General features: G+C 51.9%; 1 protein-coding gene across 4 annotated transcripts in view; it reads right to left on the reverse strand.

Annotated features, from left to right (window-relative positions):
• Positions 1-6,685: 6,685 nt before the first annotated feature.
• The window catches only part of WSCD2 (WSC domain containing 2), a 112,366-nt gene continuing 96,248 nt past the window's right edge, over positions 6,686-22,803 (reverse strand). For all 4 annotated transcript variants that reach the window (XM_070475459.1, XM_070475456.1, XM_070475457.1 and 1 more), the window contains 3 exons: positions 18,001-18,165; positions 15,504-15,704; positions 6,686-8,681 (listed from right to left, as the gene is read on the reverse strand). In XM_070475459.1, the coding sequence (XP_070331560.1) occupies positions 8,329-8,681; positions 15,504-15,704; positions 18,001-18,165 (719 nt within the window). In that variant the 3' untranslated portion in view covers positions 6,686-8,328. The remainder of the gene's footprint in view (positions 8,682-15,503; positions 15,705-18,000; positions 18,166-22,803) is intronic.

Below are 22,803 nucleotides of genomic sequence, written 5' to 3' on the forward strand. Positions count from 1 at the left end.
GAAACTGGCAAATGTTGTTATATGTGAAATATACTTCAATAAAGCTGATCAAAACCCAAAACATTGAGTTTTCCACAGTGGAGGAAATACTGACATGGACAACAATAATAATTAAATCCTCTATAATGGATCAGGCACTCCTATACACAGGTCTCATTTTCTAGATCTGAAAACCAATGCTCAAGAGCACGGACCTTCATTTCTAAGGCTGCACTCCTGGGAAGTGGCAGAGCTCGGATTTGAACCCGGAAAGGTGAAGGTATTTCATGCTGGTTCCAAGGCCCATGAGCTGGCCACCCTGTGGCTTGGGAATCTGGACATTTGCTTGGAAAAGATGCAGTCCTAACACCTGAGGGGCTCCTGGTTTCTCTTTGGGGATTAGCTAACCATTATCGAATTCATGCATCTAATGAGGTAGAAAGCAACCTCTGATAACAATAATTAGTACCAAAGCACTATTCTTTAACATTAGCTTGCTTTGAAGGCATGTTTAGTAATTAAACACTTCCCACAGCCCTACTAGGCAAGAGAAGGGAAAATGGCTGGCTTTCAAGGACAGCAACCAAGTGGAGAAAGAGGGTGTGAATTTCCCTAGGTTGAGCTCCTGCCAGCCACCATCAGGACCCCGTGGCCTTAGTCCATTTAGCCCATCAACACACAAAGAAAGGGCGTGCGGAGGATGACTGTTCTCAGAGCAGTAGGTTTGACATCAGGGAACATAGGTGTGAAACATGGTTTGGGGCCAGGCTCCTCCCTCTCCAGGCCTTGTTCCCCAGTGGGCTGGCTTGTATGATTCTAAGTTGTCCCGTCCCAGGGATGAAGATCCTTAGGGGATCACCCAGGGCAGCAATCCTGGTTTTACGGAGGGGGAGACTGGGAAGTCCAAGATCAAGGTGTCGGCAGGTTTGGCGGGACCTGTTGAGAACCCAGTTCCTGGTCTGCCCTCATAGAGAAAGAGACCTACTGCCTCTTCCTTTCATAACGGCACACAATCCCATGGACAGAGGAGCCTGCAGGCTGCAGTCCGTGCGTGCGTGCGTGTGTGCATGCGTGTGAGCATGCGTGCGTGCTCAGCCGCTTCAGTCGTGTCTGACTGTTTGTGATCACATGGACTCTTTGTGATCACCTGCCTGGCTCTCTGTCCATGGGATTTTCCTGGCAAGAATACTGGAGTTGGTTGCCATTTCCTTCTCCAGGTCATAGTGATGATAATAAAGATAATACCTTTGGGCTTTCCACGCCCCCCCATCCCCACAGTGTGTAGAGTACTGGGCCCACTACTTACAGTCCACGATCATTTCCATTTTAGAGATGAGGAAACTAAAGCTCGGAGATGTTTGGCAACTGGTCCCAAGTGACACAGCTGAGTTCAAACATAAGTCAGTTTAGTCTGATGCTGAAGGAACTCCCCACTCATTTCACTGAATAGGTGAATGAATGAGCAGAGCCCCTTTTATTGTATTACACCAGGATCTGACAGCATTGGCACTATTGGATATTCTAGGTCAGAGCATTCTTGGCTGTGGAGGTTGTTCCGTGTTTTGTAGGATTTTGAGCTACGACCTTGGCCTCCACCCCCAGGTGCAGGTAGCATCTCCCCCTCCCCAGACTGTGGAAACCAAGGACATCTCCAAATATTGCTAGATATCCCTAAAGGAAGATCCCTCCTGACTGAGAACCACTGTATTAGAGACTGGGATTTCACATCTGGTTTTGATTGAAGATAGGGTTCTGCTGCCCTAATTTGGAAGCCACTGGATTAGATGATTTATTTATATCCTAGTTTAGGTCTCAAAGAGGCTAAATGCTCCTTGAAACTCTGCAAAACTCTGCATGCATGGGTGGTTGTGTGGCTCACCTTTTCCTGGGGAGACAGTTCATGGCCTCCATGAGACTGATAAGCCCATCTGAAACCCCCTTCCCAGTCTGAGGAGTGGACCTGTGAGGTCTTAAGCTCCTCTTTGTTCTTTCTTCTGCCCACCCCACCCCCTCCGCCCACCAAACTTTGCTCCTCCATCATGAAAGGATCTCAAGGCCATTTCTTCTCCGGCACAGTCTGTCCTGAGGAAGAAGCTGTCTCCCTGCCTCTATTGGCTGAGAGGAATGGCAGGAAAAGAGAGTGGGGTGGACCTTACAGAGAACCACTGAGCTGTGGAGTGAGAGATTATTGCTTGGCAGTTGCCATGGGAACCGATAAACCACCTTGTCGCTAAGAAGCCAGAGTTGCCTGGAGCATCAGCTCCCAGCCTTGTCTTTACCTCCTCTGTACCCCGTGGGTCCTTTGCCCAATTTGTTTTCATTCCTCATCTCCCACTGCAGCAATCTTCTCTGTGTTGACTTGCCAGGATCACCCTTACCTTCTGGACTCTTGGATTGTTTCTCTTCACTGGGATACAGCATTGCGGCTAAACATATGGATTCTGGAGTTAGACTGCCTGAATTCAAAGCCCAGATCCAATCATTTCCCAGTTGTGTGACACTGGCAAAGTACTTAACCTCTCTGAACCCCAGTTTCCCTCACTATAAAGTGGGGAGACTGTGTCCCTGCCTCCCAGAGTTCTGGTGATGACTCAATGACGTTATACATATGAAGCTCCTAGCACAGTGCTCAGCATATAATTAGTACTCTGGGCTTCCCTGGTGGCTCAGTGGTAAAGAATTCACCTGCTAAGGTAAGAGATGCGAGTGTGATCCTTGGGTCAGGGAAGATTCCTTGGAGAAGGAAATGGCAACCTATTCCAGTATTCTTGCCTGGGAAATCTCTTGGATAGAGGAGTCTGGCGGGCTACAGTCCGTGGGGTTGCAAAAGAGTCAGACACAACGTAGTGACTAAACAACAAAAAGTATTAGCTACTATCATCACTGTGAGTGGTTTCTCATCCCCTTGTCTTCTGGGCCATTGTTTGGGCAGTGGCGGGGGTGGGGGTCCTTCTAGCTACTCACCCCAAAGTCTGTGATGGCTGCGAGGCTGGTGGATGGTGTTAAATGTAACTGACATATCCATTCTTCCACTGGGTCAGCATTTGCTCATCACCTAGTCTGAGCCAGGAAATGCATGGAAATCCAGAGGTAGAGTCAAGGTTCCCGCCCTAACAGAGCTCATGCCCTGAGGTCTGACACTCATGCACCAGATTACTGAGATCACAACAATGGCCATGTCCGGAGTTGTGATGGGTCAGGTTAGAGGAGGAGGTGGGATCAGGGGAGGCTGCCTGGAGGAGGAGGAGCCTGAGTTGGGTCTTAAGGAGGCTTTCCAGATAGAGGGGGACAGCACGAATCAAGGCATGGAAAAGACCAGAAGTACCACACGTGTGCCTCTGTGCTTTGGGCACTGGTGCGCTGGTAAACACCTAACAACTTGCTCTCGAAACAAAACCAAAAAGACCCTCACCCACTTGTAGCAGTGGCCAATTTCCATGGTGTAAATATTCTCACCATGGCCAATTTCAAGCTACTGATGTGATGTCACTGCATGTGAGTTTGAGACGCACACAATGGGCTTTTGAGAGCCAGTGTGAGTGGGCTGCACCACGCCATCGGCTTTAGGGGCTCAGGCTGGGGGTGAGAGAACAGAAAATCAATTCAGTGTTACTGGAGAGAAAATTCAGGGCAGCTAAGGGCCTGCTCTGGCTGATGACTTGTGGTTTTTCTCTGAAGATCCTTTAACAGTCCTCGATTCACTCATTCAGAAAATCACCAAGCACTTCCATTGCACTTGTTGTGTGCCGGGCAATGTGTTAGTTCTAGGGATCATGCCTTGAGGTCAGTGGTTAAGACCCTGCCCTCCACTGTAGGGGGCTTGAGTTCAGTCCTTGATTGGGGAATTAAGATCCTGCATGTCACACTGCACGGTCAAAAAAACCCCAAAAAACAAAAAACAACTACTAGAGTGGCACATAGATCAGGGTCAGGAATTATCAACAAGACAACTGTAAATACAACTTTTCCTCCCAGTAAGCCCAGCAGATCCTCTCATCCATACCTGGACTCTTATGTTTTGGGAAATTTGATCCTTATCCCATGTGTGGGATAAGGCATGGGCATTCCACGTTTTGGAAGCCCAGGGAACTCTATGGGTCAGGTGCCTAACGCAGGTCTCAGAATAGAATCCGACCCCTAAGTTGCCTCCCCCTCCCTCTCATCTCCCATTTTTCTAGAACACACACACACACACACACACACACACACACACACACACACACACACGTCTCCTCTAAGATCAACCCCCTCTCTCACATATGGCAGACGGTTCACTCCCCATAATTGTTTAGCAAAAGACTCCAGAACACACAAAAATCATTTTGTTGCCACACGTTCCGTCCTATAATGACTATTCGTTTCAATTAGCTGTCAGAGACTAGAAATAGAGACGCATGGTCCTGCTCAGATATATCACCACTGTGGTTTGAAAGTGGATTTAAGGCAGCCTGGATGTGGGGGTGTGGATGGAGGGGATAAATATGCCATCATTTCTTCACTCCTTGATGTTCTGCGAGTTTGTTCTCATTTCCATGTCCCCCCCCCCCCCCAACACCACCCTTTCCTGCTGGCAGATTGCAGACTGTAAATTTGAGGGGAAATAGTAAATGTGCAAACATGATAAATAAACATGTTGCTTTTGTGGGGACGGATATTATTATCATCCAGATTTATAGCTCTCCACGCCTGCACGCTTTATTGCATTTGGGGAAAAAATGGAGCGAGGTGTTGATGTTACATTGATCAACTTTCTGCCTTTCACCCCCGTCACCCGCTATGACTCATTTAAATATCAGCCTAGACTGGAAACACTGTCCGTGTCCCTGGGAGTGGATGCGTCTTGACAGGTGTTTTCTTTGGGGACAGTTATTTATAGCTGCAAAAGCTATCACCCTGTAGGGGGCTTCTGTTTCCTCCCTCCCCCTTTTCTCGTTTCTCTAAAATCAAACGACTATTTTGTTTTCCCAGCAGGAAACATTGCCCAATCAATGATTTAAATCTCTATTCCTGTTTTTTCTCTCTCTCCCTGTCTCTTCCTCTCTGTCTCTTTATATTCTACCCCCCTTCTGCCTTCCATCTTTGGGACAGGCTCTGGGTCCTTCCCAGGTTCCAATCCAAGAGTCACCACCAACTTTTGTGCCACAAGATCCAATGACGGGCCATCCCTGAGCCTCTCAACCCACCCTTGGGGCTGTGCTTTTTCTCCCAGGCTCCTTGTTGCCAGTTTATAGGGCGAATTGCCTGAGATATTTCTGTGTCTGTTTCCACCTCCCTTCCCCCAATGTCACCCCAACTAGATGGTGAACTCTCGGGGACAAGGAGCTTACCATCCCCCCCCCCCCCCCCGCTCCTCTACCCTTTCTCCACCTCAAAAGCCCTCCTTCTGAAGATGCTCAGAGTCTTGGTGTCCCCTTGCCTGTCCCCCCCCGATGCATCCAGTCTGTCCCCAAGTCCTGTGGACTGCTTCCCTAGGTGTTTCCACTCTGCCTCTGACCCCACAGCCCCTGCACCTCTCGTATTTTTGAATGTCCCTAAAGTGCTTATCTCTGACCACTGTCCCCCCGCAAGAGGATCCATACAGCAGTGTCTTTACTGACTTCCTCATCTCCAGGCTTGTCCCCCACCCTCTTGGTACTTAATGTCATAGCTAAGGGACGGGGCAGTGGAACGCGTGCCTGCAGATTCTGTTGCTAAGGAAACCACTTCCTTGGTTACCGGGCCGGGTAGCATTTGTCTCACTGTGTCTGGATCCCAGTGAGTCGCCCCTACTCTCCAGGAAGATGAGGGGGAGGAGGGAGGAGAGGACAACAGAGGTGGAGAGGGAGAGAGCGAGCGAGCAAGAGACAGGCAAAGACAGAGACAGAGATAGAGAGAGGCATGGAGAGACACATGGACAAAGAGAAGCAGAAATCAAGAAAGAGAGGACGCAGTCAGTGAGATTGGTTCAGGGATGGGGGCGGGGAGGAAGAGACAGAGAGGAGAAAGACAAGAAAGAAAAGAGGTTTAATGTGCATCTCGAGGAAATAAAAGAGACCCCAAAGAGAGAAATTGAGAGCAGGAGGCAAGTGTAATAAGGAAAAGCGGTGAGGGGGGTAGGGATGGGGAGAAACACCAGTGCGAGAGAGACGGGGGAAGGAAGGAGGAGCTGGTTCCTGAAGGGCCTTGCCCCCGGCAGCCCCTCCGCCTCCCCATCCTTTCCTCCTGCCCACACTGTCTACCAGGGATGTTTGTGGCAGCCTCAGGGATCCTGGAGAAATCAGGAGGCAGTCCCCGCTGTCAGCAGATGCAGGCCTTAATGATTCTCCTTGGCTCTGGAGTCACAACATGCTGGGGGAGACAGCGGGATGGGAGTCTGGGGGTCCTGGCTTGCAGGCCAGGCGTGTCCCAGGCCCTGGGGACCGCTGGATCACCGAGCTCTCCTTCCTCCTCAAAGGCCGGGGTTTGGAGGAGGGGCACACAGACACACCAGACATGGGGCGGTCATCACGCCAGCTGGAGGGGGGTGCAGTGTCCCCACACAGAAGGGCGGCTGAACACGGAGGCAGAGACAGTTCTGCACACCAAGACACACAGTTCTTCACAGGCAGTTAGAGCCGCACAGACACAAAGCAATGACGCACCCAGAACATTCCTGTCTCACACACACACACACAGCAGAAAAACATCCCCTTTGTAACCTTGCCTTACACGACACTCCATCACGTGGTAGAATTATCAACAAAACTTGCTTTTAATGATGGTGTTGACCTGAGGAGTCTTCAGACAGAGGCTGGTGGCCTGAAGAGACCACCGGCAAAGAAATGGCCCAGGTCTTGGACCCAGAGTCTCCCAGAGAGAGAGCTGACCTCTTAGAGGGCGGGGAGGCCAAGCCCTCTGATGCTTTGAGAAAGAAGACTAGAAATTTGCCTGGGGGAAAGAAACACGGTACAAAATACATTCAGAGCCCCCTGGCTGGGCCCTGGGGTGGCCCGAATCCTAAAGATGAGGGGCTCAGGGACAAGGACAACAGGTCCGATCCCCCAGCCCTTCTCTTTGCGTGGCTGGGTTCCAAGGGGATGGAATGTATGAGTCATATTCCTCTTAGAAAAATATATCTCTTTACACTCGCCTTCTCCATAGTCTCTTGGCTGTTTGGGAATGAGCATTTACCTGCACCCCAAGGCTTCAGAGGGGGCCGCTTGGGGGGCTGTTCCAGACAGAACAGCGGAGGAGCTGTGACCTATGGCTTTTCCATCTACATGGTGGGGGGGGGGGGGGCGCAGGTGCGCACGTGTGGGCCGGATGCGAAACCACGGGTACCCAAGGTGAGGGGAGAGCGGGAATCCTGGAACTTGATGCTTTCTAAGACAGATAATCAGCCACCGAGTCCTTTGGATGGACGTCTCAGCATCGAAAGAACAGTGTCTGTACGCACATGAAGAACCATCCCATTCACCCCTTTCCTTAAAGGGCCCCCCCGGACTATGACCAAAGCGGGGGTCGCTGGTCTAGGAAGGTTGTGGGTATCTCTTTTGGTCATGGGTCCACCTGATTTAGTGCACACTTGTTCTCCCTCCTGGACAGGGGAGGACCCCCTGGTAGGGGTCGGAAGGGCAGTGTCAGATCAATGCGTGGGACCCCACGGTGGAGAGAGGTGTCACCCCTGGAAGCGAGTCACCTCCTGGATACAGCGGGGGAGGAAAGGGCAGAATCCCAGGTCCCGAGGTGGACACGCCACGTGGGGGGTCAGGATGCCAGTGACCCCACCTGGTGGCCCCAGTTAACCTACTCTGAGCACCACGGCCTCTCTGACCCATCAGAATGTCAGAAACCTAAGGCCACGGAGAAACCTCCCAGCAATCTTCCTGCAGACAGAGGCGGCCGGGACAAACTGTCAGCGGAGCTTCCTGGGTGGGGAAGGGAAGGGGCGGCTATGAGCGCTCAGCCCAGCACAGGGGCGAGTCTGGGGCCACTCTGCTCTACGCCGTTCCCTTTAGCTCTTGCGCCAGGGTCCTCCACAGCCGCGGCGGGGAACCCTGATCTCCGGGACGCCCAGGAGCCCTCCTTCCCACAGGTGCGGGGGGGCAGGGACACGGGAGGCCGAGCAGGGTCCAGGCGGCAGGAACTCCCCAAACCGGCCACCCCCCATCTCCAAGGCGGGGAGGCTGCGAGTCGGTGGGAGGTGCCTGCACCATCTCTCCCCTTGAGCCTCCTTCGTCATGCAGGAAACTCATCGGAGGCCAACGCTAGGCCAAGGGGATGGTCCCTACACGGGAGAGCGGACTGGCGGGTGGGGCTCCCCAGGGGCCCGGAGCGCCCAGGGCCTGCTCGGTCTGGACGGCCCGCCCCCTGCCCCGGTCTGATCATCCATCATCTGGGGTAGTAGTCGTCGGGCACGCCCGTGAGGTTCCTCCCTCGGAGCGCCGCGTCCACCGTCTTGATGTAGGCAGAGATGGTCCTCTGCATGTCCGCCGTGTAGGGGTCGTACTCCAGCTTGCGGAGCCCCGAGCGCTTGAAGTTGCCGTCCTTCTGGCTCTCCACGCACAGCAGCCGGTCCTCCCTGGCGGCCACACCCAGCAGGCCCACCATGCGGCCCAGCTGGACGAAGAGGTCGCGCTTCAGGTCCTCGAAGTGCACCACCAGCACCTTCTTGCCGAACCGGAGCCAGTCCAGCGTGTGCGTGGCCCACCACGGGGCGTAGTTCCTCACGAACTCCGGCCATTCTGCGCGGACAGAGAGGGGAGGCTGGTCGACCGTGCGCGCGCTGCACGCCGCGCCCCGAGAAGGCCGGACTCGCCCCCGCCTCCCGCCTCCCGCCTCCCGCTTCTGCCTGGAACAGTCTTGGTCCTTCCTGCTCTTTGCCGAGACCCAAGACACCTGTCTCCTGCTTACTCCACGCCAGGCACAGGCTTATATATAAATCTTTGCTACTCTATTTTTATATTTTAACAGGCACGCCTGCTCAGTCGCTCAGTTGTGTCCGACTCTTTTTGCGACCCTGTGGACTGTAGCCCACCAGGCTCTTCTGTCCCCAAGATTTCCAAGGCAAGAATACTGCAGTGGGGTGCCATTTCCTTCTCCAGTGAATCTTCCTCACCCAGGGATTGAACCTGCATCTCCTGCATCGGCAGGCACATTCTTCACCACTGAGCCACCTGGGAACCCGGTATTTTAACATGCAGTGATCTTAATATATAATGAGATAAATATATTACTATAGCTATCGATTCACATATTCCTCACAACAACCCTGTGAGGCAGGCATCCTCGTTATCTTCGTTTAACAGGAGGAACTGAGGCACAGAGAGGTTAGGGGAACTTGCTCAAGGTCACACAGCAAAAAACTGGCTGAGCCGGGATTTGAAACCCAAGTAGTCTGGTTTCAAAGTCTGGGCTTTTATCTACCAAGTTACCCCATGTAGGAATAGAAATCCTGTGTAGTAACAATTCTTCTCACGGGATAGTAACAGGGCCTTTGTATAGAGAGCTGGAAAAAGCATACAAACTTTTTAGCATGGCTCCCCGTACCCTGTAGATGCTCAGTAAACGTTGGTTATCATTACCACTATGATTATTCTGTTCTCAGATGAGATGTCATCTTCCCTGACTCCCCAGGCTCAGGCAGGTGCCTCCTCTGTGCTGAGGGCATGATTTAAGGTGGATTATTTACAGCGTCAGCCCTAAATATTCATTGGAAGGACTGGTGCTGAGGCTGAAGCTCCAATCCTTTGGCCACCTGATACGAAGAGTTGACTCATTGGAAAAGACCCTGATGCTGGGAAAGATTGAGGGCAGGAGGAGAAGGTGGCGACAGAGGATGAGATGGTTGGATGGCATCACCGACTCAAAGGGCACGGGTTTGAGCAAACTCAGGGAGACAGTGAAGGACAGGCAAGCCTGGCGGGCTGCAGTCCATGGGTTCACAGAGTCAGACACAACTTAGTGACTGAACAACAACAAGTTTACATTGTCATCTTGACACCTTTCTATCCAACTCTTTCTCTCTTTGCTCTTTATTGAAGCATCACACACTGTTCCTCTGTGCTGTTCATTTCCTGGCCATGGGAAAAGCACAGGATGGTTGTCACCAAAAGTGGGAACGTTTGTTTGGGATGTCCTGGCTCCAAAGACAGGCTACAACAGAATGTAGGAAATTCCCTGGAGAAGACCTCAAAGAGACAGCCAGCCAGCCCCTGGGGCTGCTGAAACTTTGATCAAGGGGAACCCAAGAGGGGGGTCATGAAGGATGCTGGGAACAGAGAAGGGGATTTGCAGCCTCAATTCTAAGCCCCAGCTGGACAGTAGTCACAGGACTGGTCCTTAGGAACCCAGAAAGGAACCCTCAGGAACCCATGACTTCTCACAGGGGCAGTGCCACCTGGCACCTCCCAGAGGAATCTCTTTATTGAATGAGAGTCAGCAAGTTTCCCAAGCTGGGCTGGGGAGCCCAGCTGGTCCTTCATAACTAAATTCTCACCCCTGTTGGATGATGGACACCCTTTATCTCATTTAATCATAGTAACTACCCGGAAAGGAAAAGACTACTGTTCATTTGTCACCAGTGAGGAAACGGAGGCTCAGAGAGGTGAAGTAATTTGCCCAAGGTCACACAGCCAGGAAGCACCATCCAGACCAGGCCTGCCTGATTCCAGGTCCCCATCTTTCCCAGGAACCAGCAGCCTCACCCCCAACTCCCTCCCACTGCCTTGCACCCAGCAGGGGCTTAATAAATGGTTGTTGAACTAAATTGAAATTCCCAGCAGCCAAGTGGCGATGTGATTAAGGGCTCCTCTTTCTTTGCAGAGCACATCAGAATCTGGCGAGGCTCCTGCTCCCCCAGCGCCTCCCTGGAACACCAGGGCTGCTTGGAAAATATTTATGCTGATAACAGAGGTTTTTTTTTTAGCCTTCAAATAGATTATTTACAATGTATCTAGCTAATTGGGCCCTTACTGTTATAATGGGTTAAAACCAGATGTATCTGTGTGATTAGGAAAAAATCTAGCATGTGTATAGTCTGCTTTCCTTATTTTGCGGAAGCATTTCCCCGCTCCTGAGTCATCTCACAGCATCCCTGGGGATTCAGGACAACTGCTGCTCCCATGGTTGAAGCCCAGGTGGATGGGGATGACGATCGGTCACTCAGTAACTCACTTATCTGGACTTCCAGGCTTGTGACCATCTCAAGAGGTCCCTGGAGAGTGGTCCTTAGGAAAAGGAAGGGTCCATCTGCATGATGGTCTGGGTCCCCCAGAGGATGGCTCTGGCTTTGGATGCAGGTGGGAGGGAGATGACATGGCATCTCTGTGGATTCCAAACCTCCCTGGGGTGGGAATGTACATTGCTTGAACACCTACTGTGAGCCGGGGGACTGTGCCAGGCACTTTACAGGCACTGTCTCAGACAGTGCACACACGAAGCCTGGAGAGGAGGAATTACCAGCTCCTTTTTACGCACGAGAACAAAGGAGGCTCAGAGACATGAAGCCACCTGCTCGAGGCCACACAGTGGGCGTCCATGGCAGGATCTGAACTTGCATCTATCCCTGCCCTCCGGGCAAACCCTTTAAGAGCACCTGACCTGCCCATCTCCAGCATTCTTCTCGCCCCAGATCCTAGTCTACGATTGCTTTACCTCACCTTCAGGTATCGTCTAAGATACGGGGTCTGTTCACAGATGACTTTCGACTCAGATTGCCAGGGTTCAAAACCCAGCCCCTCTTTATATTGGCTGTGTGACCTTGGGAACACCAAGCACTGTCCTTGAGCCTCAGTTTACCCATCTTCACAATGGAAGCCTTGCTAAAACCTTCCCACTCTACAAGCAGAACTGGAATAGGGCTTGCAGACCCTACCACCAGGCCTGAGACACAGGAAGTGCTGGATAAATGTTGGCCACAATTATTGTTATCTTTTTTGGCCTCATGGCATGGCATGTGGAATCCTAGATTCCCTGACCAGGGATCAAACTCAACCCCCTGCAGTGAAAGTGTGAAGCCTTAACCACTGGACTGCCAGGGAAGCCCCATGGCTACAATATTCCTGATGTTGGTACCCGACATCTCTGAGATGCCATACGTGGCCAGTCCTTTACGGGCAGCAGATATTTGCTCCCTGCATGCCGCTTCCTACAGCAGAGATGCCTCACTTGAAGCTTCTGAATGACTTCAGGAAAGAGGAACAAAAATGAAAAACAAAAGCCCTCAATTAGCTCAGGATTCCCGGTAATTGATAGCTGCCTTCAAATTGGGTAATAAAGGCACGCTACGCCATGGACCACCGGTAATGAGTGCTGGTTCTGCCGGAACTGCTCCCCACGTGGGCCTGGCAGGACACGGGCTGACCACTCTCTGCTTCATCTTGTCGACGGGAGGAACCGGGGCCTGATTAATACCTTAACTGTATCTAATTCCCCACGGAATCATTAAACACGGTCTCTGTTTCATTAAACAGATCCAGGACAATTCACCTTGTGTAATCGTATCACATAAAACTTTGCTTTGGACTCACTCCAGGGAGATCGTAAAATTAACGTTATGGAACCAAAAGCTGGGGGTGGGCAGGCAGGGGGTGACAGGAACCTCGCCCCAGCTGTAACTGGGAGGGGGACACGGGCAGGGTAGGGTGGACGCGCTCGGCAGGTGGCTGACCTCTGCTCTTAGCTGGGAGTGACCCTCACATTCTAGGCCGATGGTGTCCTGAAACAACGATTCTCAAACTCTAAAGTGGCCGTGAAGCTTCTGGAAGGAATCTCGTGGAAATGCGAGTTCTGATCCAGGAAGCCTGAGGTGGAATCTGAAAATCTATGTTCCTAATTCCCAAGTGATACTGACGCTGCTGAAGCAAGGACCCTAAAGCAAGGGTCTCAAACTCAAGTGCCTCCAGGAGTCAGATGTTAATGAAACTGGGAGGACTGTGAGGAGGGGGCCCTTTGGGGAGGTTCTCAGCCAGAGCACGTGAAGGCCTGGGTGAGGTCTGGAAGGGAGCACCATCCCAGACTAATGCGGGGGCCCCAGGCCCGCAGTGCGAGATGTGTGTCCCCACACTTCCCATCCCCTACAGTCTTTGGGCTCAGCCTCTCCTGATGTCCCCCTTATCTTTGGTTTTAAAGTTCCCAGTCGTCTTGCATGGGGAAGAAGAGGCAAGATGGCTCCTGGGAATTAGGAAATTGCCTGAACCTGAGAGGAGGGGTTATGCCAAAAGAGCAGAACCTTTGAATGCACCAGGTCAGAGATACCCCAGGGTAAGACAGGGCCTGGCAGCTAATGCATGGATTTGAATCTCAGCTCAGTCAACTCCTGGCGCCTGAGACATGTGACTCACTCCCTTCCTGGGATGGTTTTCTGCTACCAGTGGTGGTGGTGGCCCTTCTTACCTCCCCAGGGAATCAGAAGACTCAAATGAGGTAATGACTGCTAAGTGCCTGGTCACATGTGAGCTTCCCAAGTGAGTCCCCTGCTTTTTATTTGGAGCAGTCGGCTTCCCTGGTGGCTCAGATGGTAAAGAATCTGCCTGCAGTGCAGGAAACCCAGGTTCAATCCCTGGGTCAGGGAGATCCCCTGGAGAAGGGAATGGCAACCCAGTCTAGTGTTCTTGCCTGGAGAATTCCACGGACAGAGGAGCCTGGCGGGCTACAGTCCATGGGGTTGCAAAAGAGTCGGACAAGACTGAGCAACTAATTTTTTTCACTTTCAGGATTACTGGGAGGTGGAGAGCTGGGTCTAGTTTTGCTATCATGTGCCTGAGTGACCCTGGCAGGCCCCTGTCTCTCTTTGGGCCTCATCTTCCCCATTAACAGAGAATGAATCAATTCACCTGCCTGCGAATTAAAAAATACCCGTGTCCAGGCTCCACCCCTGTAGCGGTCCAGTGTGCGGTCTGAGCCCCGGGATTTTCCCACACTCCTCCTGGGATTCAGATGTGCTGGCAGGGATGAGGACCCTTGGGTACAGTGACCTCCTGGGTCCTTTCCTGCTCGACGGAGCATCTGCTGTTGGAGCAGGATCCTGCCATTGGCGCCTGCAGGCTTCTCAGCCTGGCCACAAATAATTTTCATTTTTGATTGTTCTACAAATAAATAATTCAGAGACCTCTTTACCCTCTGGGTACTAATGTCACCCACTGAGGGAGGGGGTCAGCAGGGGAAAGGATAGACAAACCTCCTGGGCAAACTGGGAAGCCAGGGCACACACAGTTGGTCAGGCAGGCCCAAGGGTTTTCATCGATGACATCAGTGCTGGGTGTGATTGGCTGGGTTAATGTCATCCTGTCTGCTCTGGTTTTCTCTGGGGAGGGGCTGGAATGTGGAGCAGCTGTCAGGGGCCGGGGGGCAAGGGGAAGGTTTGGAGGGAGTGGGAAACACCCTCAGGGCTAGAGGCTGCAGCAGCCTGGTTCCTCGAGGCTGAATGAGGCGAGGAGGGCTCACGTTTACAGAGCACCTGCTTGGCATCAGGGGCTCTGCGTCGGAGGATCTGTAGCCACGGGCGTCCTGATCAATTCATTATTGTAGCTCAGTGGTCCCTGGGTTCAAATCCCTGCTCCACCACTTCCAGGAACAGCACCTTCAACCTCCCTGAACTTAGGTCACCCCATCCACAACACAGGGTTAACTGTGGGTTTTTACAAACACTCACGGAGGTGGCTGTCATTACAGTAATGGAGACATGGGTGATGACTGATACGGGGGCTTGAGGGGTTTTGATTTTGGAGCTCTCCCCCACTATGGTGGGGCCACCGCTCTTCACCGAGATATTCTCCCATTCTGGAATCTACTGAGCACCAGAGATGAACACCAAACTCAGGTCATCTTAATGGAGTTCGGTGCTTGGAGACTGATGGTGTGACTTCCCAGCTGTGACCTGGGGCAAGTCACTTAACCTCTCCGAGTCTCTGCTGGGAGGGTTTATTGGAATGATGCTCATAGGAGCTCACAGATGACCTCATGGCCACTCTGCCATAGACCTGGGTTCAGGTCTCTTGATTCCCAGGAAAGGGTTTGGAACCTGCTTTGAATCAGTGTGGGAAAAAATGAAAGTGGCTCAGTTGTGTCTGACTCTTTGCAACCTCATGGACTGGGGCCTCCCAGGCTTCTCTGTCTGAGGGATTCTCCAGGCAAGACTGTTGGAGCAGGTTACCATTCCCTTCTCCAATAGATCCCATTATCAATTACATGAGGGTCTATTGAGTGCTTCTAAAGGGTTGACTTCCTGAGTTTTATTACCTCCACTTTATAAACTGGACAATCCAAGTTCATGGAGGCGAAGGAGCTTTTCCTGGAAGTGGTGGAGTTGGAATTTGAACTCAGGAAGTCTTGCTCCAGAGCCCAACCCCTAACCACTGTGTCATGATAACAGCCTGGCTCACAGAGGGTGATGCTCGTGGGCTGGGTGGCATGTGGGAGGCATACATTCTCAGCTCTAAGTGCGACCTGGAACCTCACACACACACACCCTCAAGGGTGCCCTCCTGATCCCTGGCAGGAGCCAGCTCTGGCCTCTCGCACCGCCCTCGGCTCCCCGGGACCCGGCCCCCACTCCCAAGGGGTACCTTTGCCCTTCCAGTGGGCGTGGGCAGCGAAGCCGATGTGTCCGCCATACTTGCGGTTGAACTCCGCCATGAGGGCCTTGTAGGGGTTGCGGATGAGCAGGATGGCCGCGTCGAAGGCCTCGATCTCCTTCTGGCCGCTCTCGTGCGTCTTGATGCAGATGGTCCTCCCGCTGCGCCAGTGATCCCGCTCACCTTTGAACCCTTCCCGCAGCCGGGGAGGGGGCCGGGGGAAATAGGAGTGAGCTGGGGGAGACAGGAGGCCTGCCCCACCCTGTCTGGGCCACCCCCGGGATCCTCAGACATTCACTTGTCCACTCATTCAGTCACTTGCATGTTTATTGAGCACCTCCTATGTGCCAGGTACTGCGCAGGGAGCTGGGGAGAAAATGACTTGCAAAAACACTCATGGGTCACAGTTTTTGAAAGCCAGACAATTCAAATAGTGACACGAATGTAAAGTCACTGCCCTGGTTAGGACTGCAGGAGAGGAGAAGTCACGCCCAGGTGCTGTGATGGGGGGCCTGACGTGATGTGCCTCAGGGTTCCCCTTAGGGCAAAGTCCACATTTCCACCCCACTGATGCTGGGAATGGCCACACGGATCGCTTTGGCCAATGGACTGGGGGCGAAACTGGGTCTCGGCCAACATCTCAGGACCCAGCATGTTTCTGTTCACTTGTGTGTGTTTTGGGGGTGTCCCGGGTGGCTCAGTGGTAAAGAATCCCCCTGCCAAGGCAGGAGATGCAAGACACACAGGTTCCATCCCTGGGTCGGGAAGCTTCCCTGTAGAAAGAAACGGCAACCCGCTCCAGTATCTCGCCTGGAGAATCCCATGGACAGAGGAGCCCGCAGGGCTGCAGTCCATGGGGTCGCAGGGGTCAGACAACAATCAAGCACGCTGCGCACAGCACACACGTGTGTTTCTGCTGTCACTGTGAGAAGGACATGCCCTGGAAAGCTGTTGGTCCCAGAGGGTGAGAGACCCATGGGATAGACATGGGTCCAACCTGCAGTCTGGAGCTGAGCGGCCCAGCCAGCCTGGCCAAGATCACTGACCCAGTCAGGCAGCATCCAGAAAGGCTTCCCGAGGCAGGAAGGTACTTAGGCTCAGAACTGAAGGACGGGGAAGAGTTTACCATCCCAGGTGAGAAGAGCCAGTGCAAAGGTCCTGTGGTGGATGGGAAGAAATGTGTCTCACATGAGCCATTGGTACAGGACAGCAGAGGGCGAGAGAGGAGCACGAGGCCAGAGAGGGTTGTAGGGGTTGTAATGACGAGTTAAGTCTGTGCAGAGTCGCTTCAGCCATGTCCGACTCTTTGCAACCCCGTGGACTGTAGCCCTAGCCCGCCAGGCTCCTCTGTCCATGGGATTCTCCAGGCACGAATACTGGGGTGAGCTGCCATGCCCTCCTCCAGAGGATCTTCCCGACCCAGGGATGGAACCTGCTTCTCTTCTGCCTCCTGCACTGGCAGGATGGTTCGTTACCACCAGCGCCACTGCTGGACCAGAAAGACCGCACGGTCCTTGGAAGGATGAAAGCAAAAGGAAGGAGGGACCTGCTCAGGTTTTCGTTTCAAATGCTGAGGAACTGAAAGAAGCTCTGGGTAGCTGGTGGTTGCTTCTAGAGCACCGACTCTGTGCCGGACACTGCTCTAAGTCCTTTACATGTCGGGGACAACTTGATCCTGTCAATAATCCTATGAGGGTTTTATTTGATTGATGAGGAAATTGAGTCCCAGAGACATGAAATAACTTGTCCAAGTTACAGAGCTGGCAAGAGGCAGAGGTAAGGTTTCAAACCCAAACCATGATGCCACCCAAGACTATGCTCTTCACCATGTCAGCCTCTCATGCCCGTGAGAGCCAGGGCATTTGGGTGATCTCTTCAAAGCCAATTAGAATGCTAATGTACTAGGCTTTCAAGATGCTAGCTGTGTTTCCAACTCAGTGAGTGATCTGGGACATCCTGTTGCCTTTTGGGCCTCAGTTTTCCACATGAGGTGCCCAGCATACAGTAAGAGCTCAAGGAATGACTTAAAAGGAGGGAAGGTTCCAGACACATAGTAGGTGCTCGATAAACGGATGCAGGTGAGATACCAATGACATGATACTCAGGAAATGTTCATGGGATGTAAAGCGAAGGGAAGGTACTAAGCATGTGGAAGTGTCAGTTGCTCAGTTGTGTCTGACTCTTTGCAACCCCATGGACTATAGCCCGCCAGGCTCCTTTATCCATATCTTGCTTTCTCCAAGCAAGAACACTGGAGTGGGTAGCCATTCTCTTCTCCAGGGGATCTTCCTGACCCAAGGACCGATCCTGGGTCTCCAGCATTGCAGGCAGATTCTTTACCATCTGAACCATCAGGGAAGCTCACTAAGCATAGTAGTTCTCAATCAACAGGCCCGGGAGAGCTGAGCGGCACGCAGTAGGTGCTCAGGAAGGGGTACTCCCACGTCCTTCCAGGGGGTCCGGGCCCCATTTGCCTGTGCCTCCTCACCTTTGTTGTACAGAGAACCATCGAAGTAGTAGCTGCCAGTGTAGAAGCCTGTGGCCAGCTCGATGAGGTGGCGAGCCCACGTGTTGCCGGCTCCCGGGAAGCTGGCCAGAGCAATGAGCTGCTTGGACTTGGCTGGGAGGAACCGTCTGTCCATGCAGCGGTTGTCTGCAGAGGGCAGGGCACAGACAGGAGTCAGGGTCAGGGGCCGATCAGAAGGGGCCTGGCCGGAAGGGACTAGGGTGTGAGTCTCAACCCTGCCGCTTCCCAGCTGTGAGAGCTGGTGCTTCCCGAGCCTGCAGTCTCCTTATCTGGAAATGGGAACAGGGTTATGAGATAATATATGAGAGAAGGATGCACACACGGTAGGGATTCAACAAAAGCCAGCCAGGAGGAACGAGCCTTCTCTCCAACCTCAGTTTCTCAGCTGAACAGTGAGGCTCTGTCTTATCAGCCCTACACTTTCCTCCAGGTTAAGACCCACAAATGGCAGCCATCGGCATGGGGCCCAGGCCAAGGTTTTCATCTGGACCTCCAAGCTCTGTGCGGCCTGGCCCTTGCATCCTGCTAGGCTCATGCCACCCCCCCCCTCCCCCGTTCTCCCTTCCAACCTTTGCACCTGCCAGCACCGCGTCCATCTGTGCTCTGCTCCTGCCTGGGCAGTGTCAGGGGCGCTGGTCCCTCAGCCATGACCATCAGAGCTGATGGAAAGTGTTAGGTCTCGGCATCTCCCTCTGCAACCCCTCCTGGTCGCTAAGAGGTCACAGTGGTGATTTTTTTTTTTCCTCTCTACACATACAGGTGATGGCCCAGCAAAGGAGATTCGGCAGTGGAAAAGGAAGAGGAAAGAATCCTGGATTTTTGGTCCTACCACTGCTTCCTCAGTCTGGACCGATGACCTCAGTCCTCACCATGAGGTCATGGCAGGCAAGCCTCCCTCCCTCCCCTGCCCTGGCTTTCCTGCCCCTTGAGCCCCAAGACTGCTCTCTCACCCTCTCTCCTGCCCTATGCCCCCACTTTCTGGGAAGAAGGGAGTGACCCCTGCTCTAGTGTCTCTGTTCCATCTCCTTTCTCCCCCCGCCAGCTCATAACTCCATCTATTTCCCCTGTCTTTCCTCTCTCCCTCTTAGCTGACTTAATCATTAGCATTCAAACACAAACAAACAACTCCATCATTAAAAATAAAAGTGCCGCTCCAGTAAGCGCTCTCTCTCTGCACCCCTGTGGCTTCCTGGGTGGCTCAAACGGTAAAGAATCTGCCTGCAACGCGGGACACCTGCGTTCGATCCCTGGGTCAGGAAGATCCCCTGGAGGAGGGCATGTCAACCCACTCCAGTGTTCTTGCCTGGAGAATCCCATGGACAGAGGAGCCTGGTGGGCTACAGACCATGGGGTCTCAAAGAGTTGGACACGACTGGGCAACTAACACTTTCACTCCATACCCCATTCAGTCTCACTTTTAGCAGAGTTGTCCACACCCCTATCCCTTTTCCTCCTTCCACCATTTCCCAGGGCTCCTCCAGGCTCTGCCTGCTCACTGCACAGAATCAGCTTCTGCTAGTCACCAATTACCACCCAGCATTCAATCCAGCCTCCCCTCACTTTGTTAACTTGGCAGCATCTGCTAACTCCCATCATCCTGCCCTTAGAATCCTTCCAAGATGGTACCCTGGTCTTTTCTGTTCTGTATTAGCTGCCATTATTGAAGTCTCACCATGAGTCACACTGCTTTCTCAAAAGAGCCCTTCAAGGGGAAAGTCTGAAGTCCTAAACTTAAATTCCAATTCTGCCACCTCCTTGCTGGGTAGGTAACCTTGGAAAATTGATGGATCTGAATAAACCTCAGTTTTCTCACCTGTAACATGGGACGCTGATAATGATGACATCCTGGGGTTCTCAGGAAGGTCAGAAGAGAGAACGGGTGTTGAGTGTGAACACAGGGCTCACACACTGTGAGCTCTTAGTAGTGATGCTACTAGCCAGAGACCAGCTCTGTTCCCCTGCCATGCACATTTAATCTGTTTGTTCAGAGGAGAGCAGACTTCGGGAAAACAAACAAACGGAAAAGCATCTTTATCAAGCCAAGCAGGTGTCTGGGAATAGTTTTCATGGAAACACACTGCAAAAAAGGACCTTAGATTCAAAACTTTCTGGAGCGCGGTTATGTTTTCTAATTTTGACAGGGGTGTGGATTTGATAGGACCCAGTTGGCATTAAACAGTACACTCAAAATTTGTGCATTTTGCTCTATGTAAATGTTACTTTGAAAAACCATAAGCAAATATTGAATTACATTTAGTGATATGAGGACTGAAATGTAATCATGTTGCAACTACTTTGAAATGCATCCAGGAAGAAAAATTGAGGGATGGAGAAATGAAGAGATGCATGAGAAAGTAAACACACCATAATGCTGAGAAATGTAAAATCTGTAGGATAAGTGTAGCATGTTCACTGTGTAACTCATCCCATTTTTTTTCTGGAGGTTTGACTTTTTTTTCATAATAAAATGTTGGGAGAGAGAAAGAACCAGGTCCTTCAATTTCCCCTGAAAACAGAATTCTCCATTTAACTACTGTCTGGGAGGCAAAATAAAGGTGCTTATTTTCAGCATTAAAAAGGAAGTTTATTTGGTTCTTAAGCTCCACAAATCAAAACAAATGCTGGAGGCAGTGTAGTACATAGTTGGAATCAGACAGACCTGGCTTCAGTCCAGGATGATCATGGCCTAGTTGTGCTATGTTGAACAAGGCCTTTTACCTCCCTGAGCCTCAGTTTCCTCACTTCTAAAGTGGGGCTAACAAACCTTACAGGATCAGATGGACAATGCACGGGAAGTATACGCAGTATATGTCGAGAAGCTGAGATTAGGAGTGCAGGCCCAGGACCCAGATTGCCTCGGTCTGAATCCCAGCTCTGCTCCGTCCTAGCTGTGCGACTCTGGCCGAGCTATTCAACCTCTCTCTGCGAGTTGCCATGTTTATAAAATGGTAATAATTGCAGTACCTATGTCATTGGACTGTGGTGAGGATTAGATGAGTTAATTCAGTCTAAAGAGCTCAGATAGTACCTGGCACACAGTAGGTGCTCAATAAATGGCAGTCATCGTGGACCATGCTCTTGGTGGCCTCATGAGCCACGTGACTCTCAAGCCTCCCCAGGGTTCGGGGCCTGCAAGTCCAACATGGGAAGCTGGAGAGCAGTCGTGGCCTGGGAATGAGCAAACCCATCAATCGGGGGCTACTGAATAGGCTCCGGTGTCCCGTTCGCATCAGGGCTGCTCTTGGTCGTGGGATAATTAAGCTGAGTGTGACCCTTCCCCCAACCTGTAGCTACACAGTTCTGTACAGACAAACCAACGCTTCCTGGAAACTAACAAACACTCATCCTTCCTCACTGGAGTGTAAATAAAGCCAGAGGCCACCCTGGCTAAACACATTCCTGATCACTGAGCTCTTAGCGGGATTCAGCTGCCAGGGAGGAAGCCGCAGTTGGCCGCCACTACCCCACATCAGGCCACACAGGGGCAGGCTACTGGTGGGGCTGTCACTAGCTCTTACAGACCTTTGTGCAAATCAGATAAAGGTAGCCTCCGCTTCCCCTGAGCAGATGCACTGTCGTCCAGAGGGCACAGCACAACAGGCAGAGCACGGGCTGGCTCTCAAGCATCTCTCTTCCTTCAGGCTGTGCCTGTGCACTGCTCAATCTGCCCAACCACACGAGGTTAGGGCCCTGGGAGAGGAAGGGGAAGTCTAGCCCAGTGGTGTTTTGTTAGTTCTCCAGGCTTCAGAGGGTGTGGGGAGTGTCCTTCACACTGTGGTCAGAGGTTTCTAGCATGGCCTTTGGAGTTAGAAACCTGAAAGCAAACCACTTTTGCAGATGTGTGATTATGGCCATTTCTCAACCCCTCTGAGTCTTGGTTCTCTCATCTGTAAAATGGGGATGATACTGCCCTGATCACAGGCTTACTGTGGGCTTTCTATGATTAAATGAGATGAGGCTTGGCACAGGACTGACACATATAGGTGGAGAGTGTTTTCAGAAGTTGGAGTACTCCTTCACAGGCTTTCTTTGGGCTGAGCATCCCAGCAAGTTACCTTTCCATGTGCCATCCACCCTTCTTCATGCCTCCAGCAGGAGAAAAGATTTTCATCTAGAAATTTTGTAAGCCCCATGATCTCAGGCAAGTCCTGTTCTGTGTCTCAGTTTCTCTACCTGTAAAGTAGGCATAATGACTGTTCCCGAGTCACAGGAAAGCTGAGGGGAATCAATAAGAAAATGCACACCAAGGACTCAACACTGAGTCTGGAACAAGGAAAGTCCCTAAGTGCCACGACCATTACCACCATCATCATCCCCATCACCATCATCCCCCATCACCATCATCATCACCATCACCATCATCATCCTCACCATCACCCTCACCATCATCAGCATCAGCATCAGCATCATCACCATCATTATCACCATCATCATCACCATCACCATAATATCATCACCATCACTATCATGACCATCACCATCATCATCACATCACAATCATCATCACCACCACCATCATCACCATCCCAATCATCATACCCATCTCCATCCCCATTATCCCCATCCCCATCATCCCCATCACCATCATCATCACCATCATCATCACAGTCTGGTACCCCCAAGAGATGGAAGAAGAGATAAACATCAAGTTGTGGGTTCCACTGGCAAAGGGAGGCAGATGAAAGTAGAAAGGATGAGTAAGATGGAGAAAGAGAACAAAAAGTTACACATTTGCAGACTCCTAGAACTGGAAGGCCAGCAATC

Source organism: Odocoileus virginianus, chromosome 12 (assembly GCF_023699985.2).
Source record: "Odocoileus virginianus isolate 20LAN1187 ecotype Illinois chromosome 12, Ovbor_1.2, whole genome shotgun sequence".
Taxonomy (NCBI): Eukaryota; Metazoa; Chordata; class Mammalia; order Artiodactyla; family Cervidae; genus Odocoileus; species Odocoileus virginianus.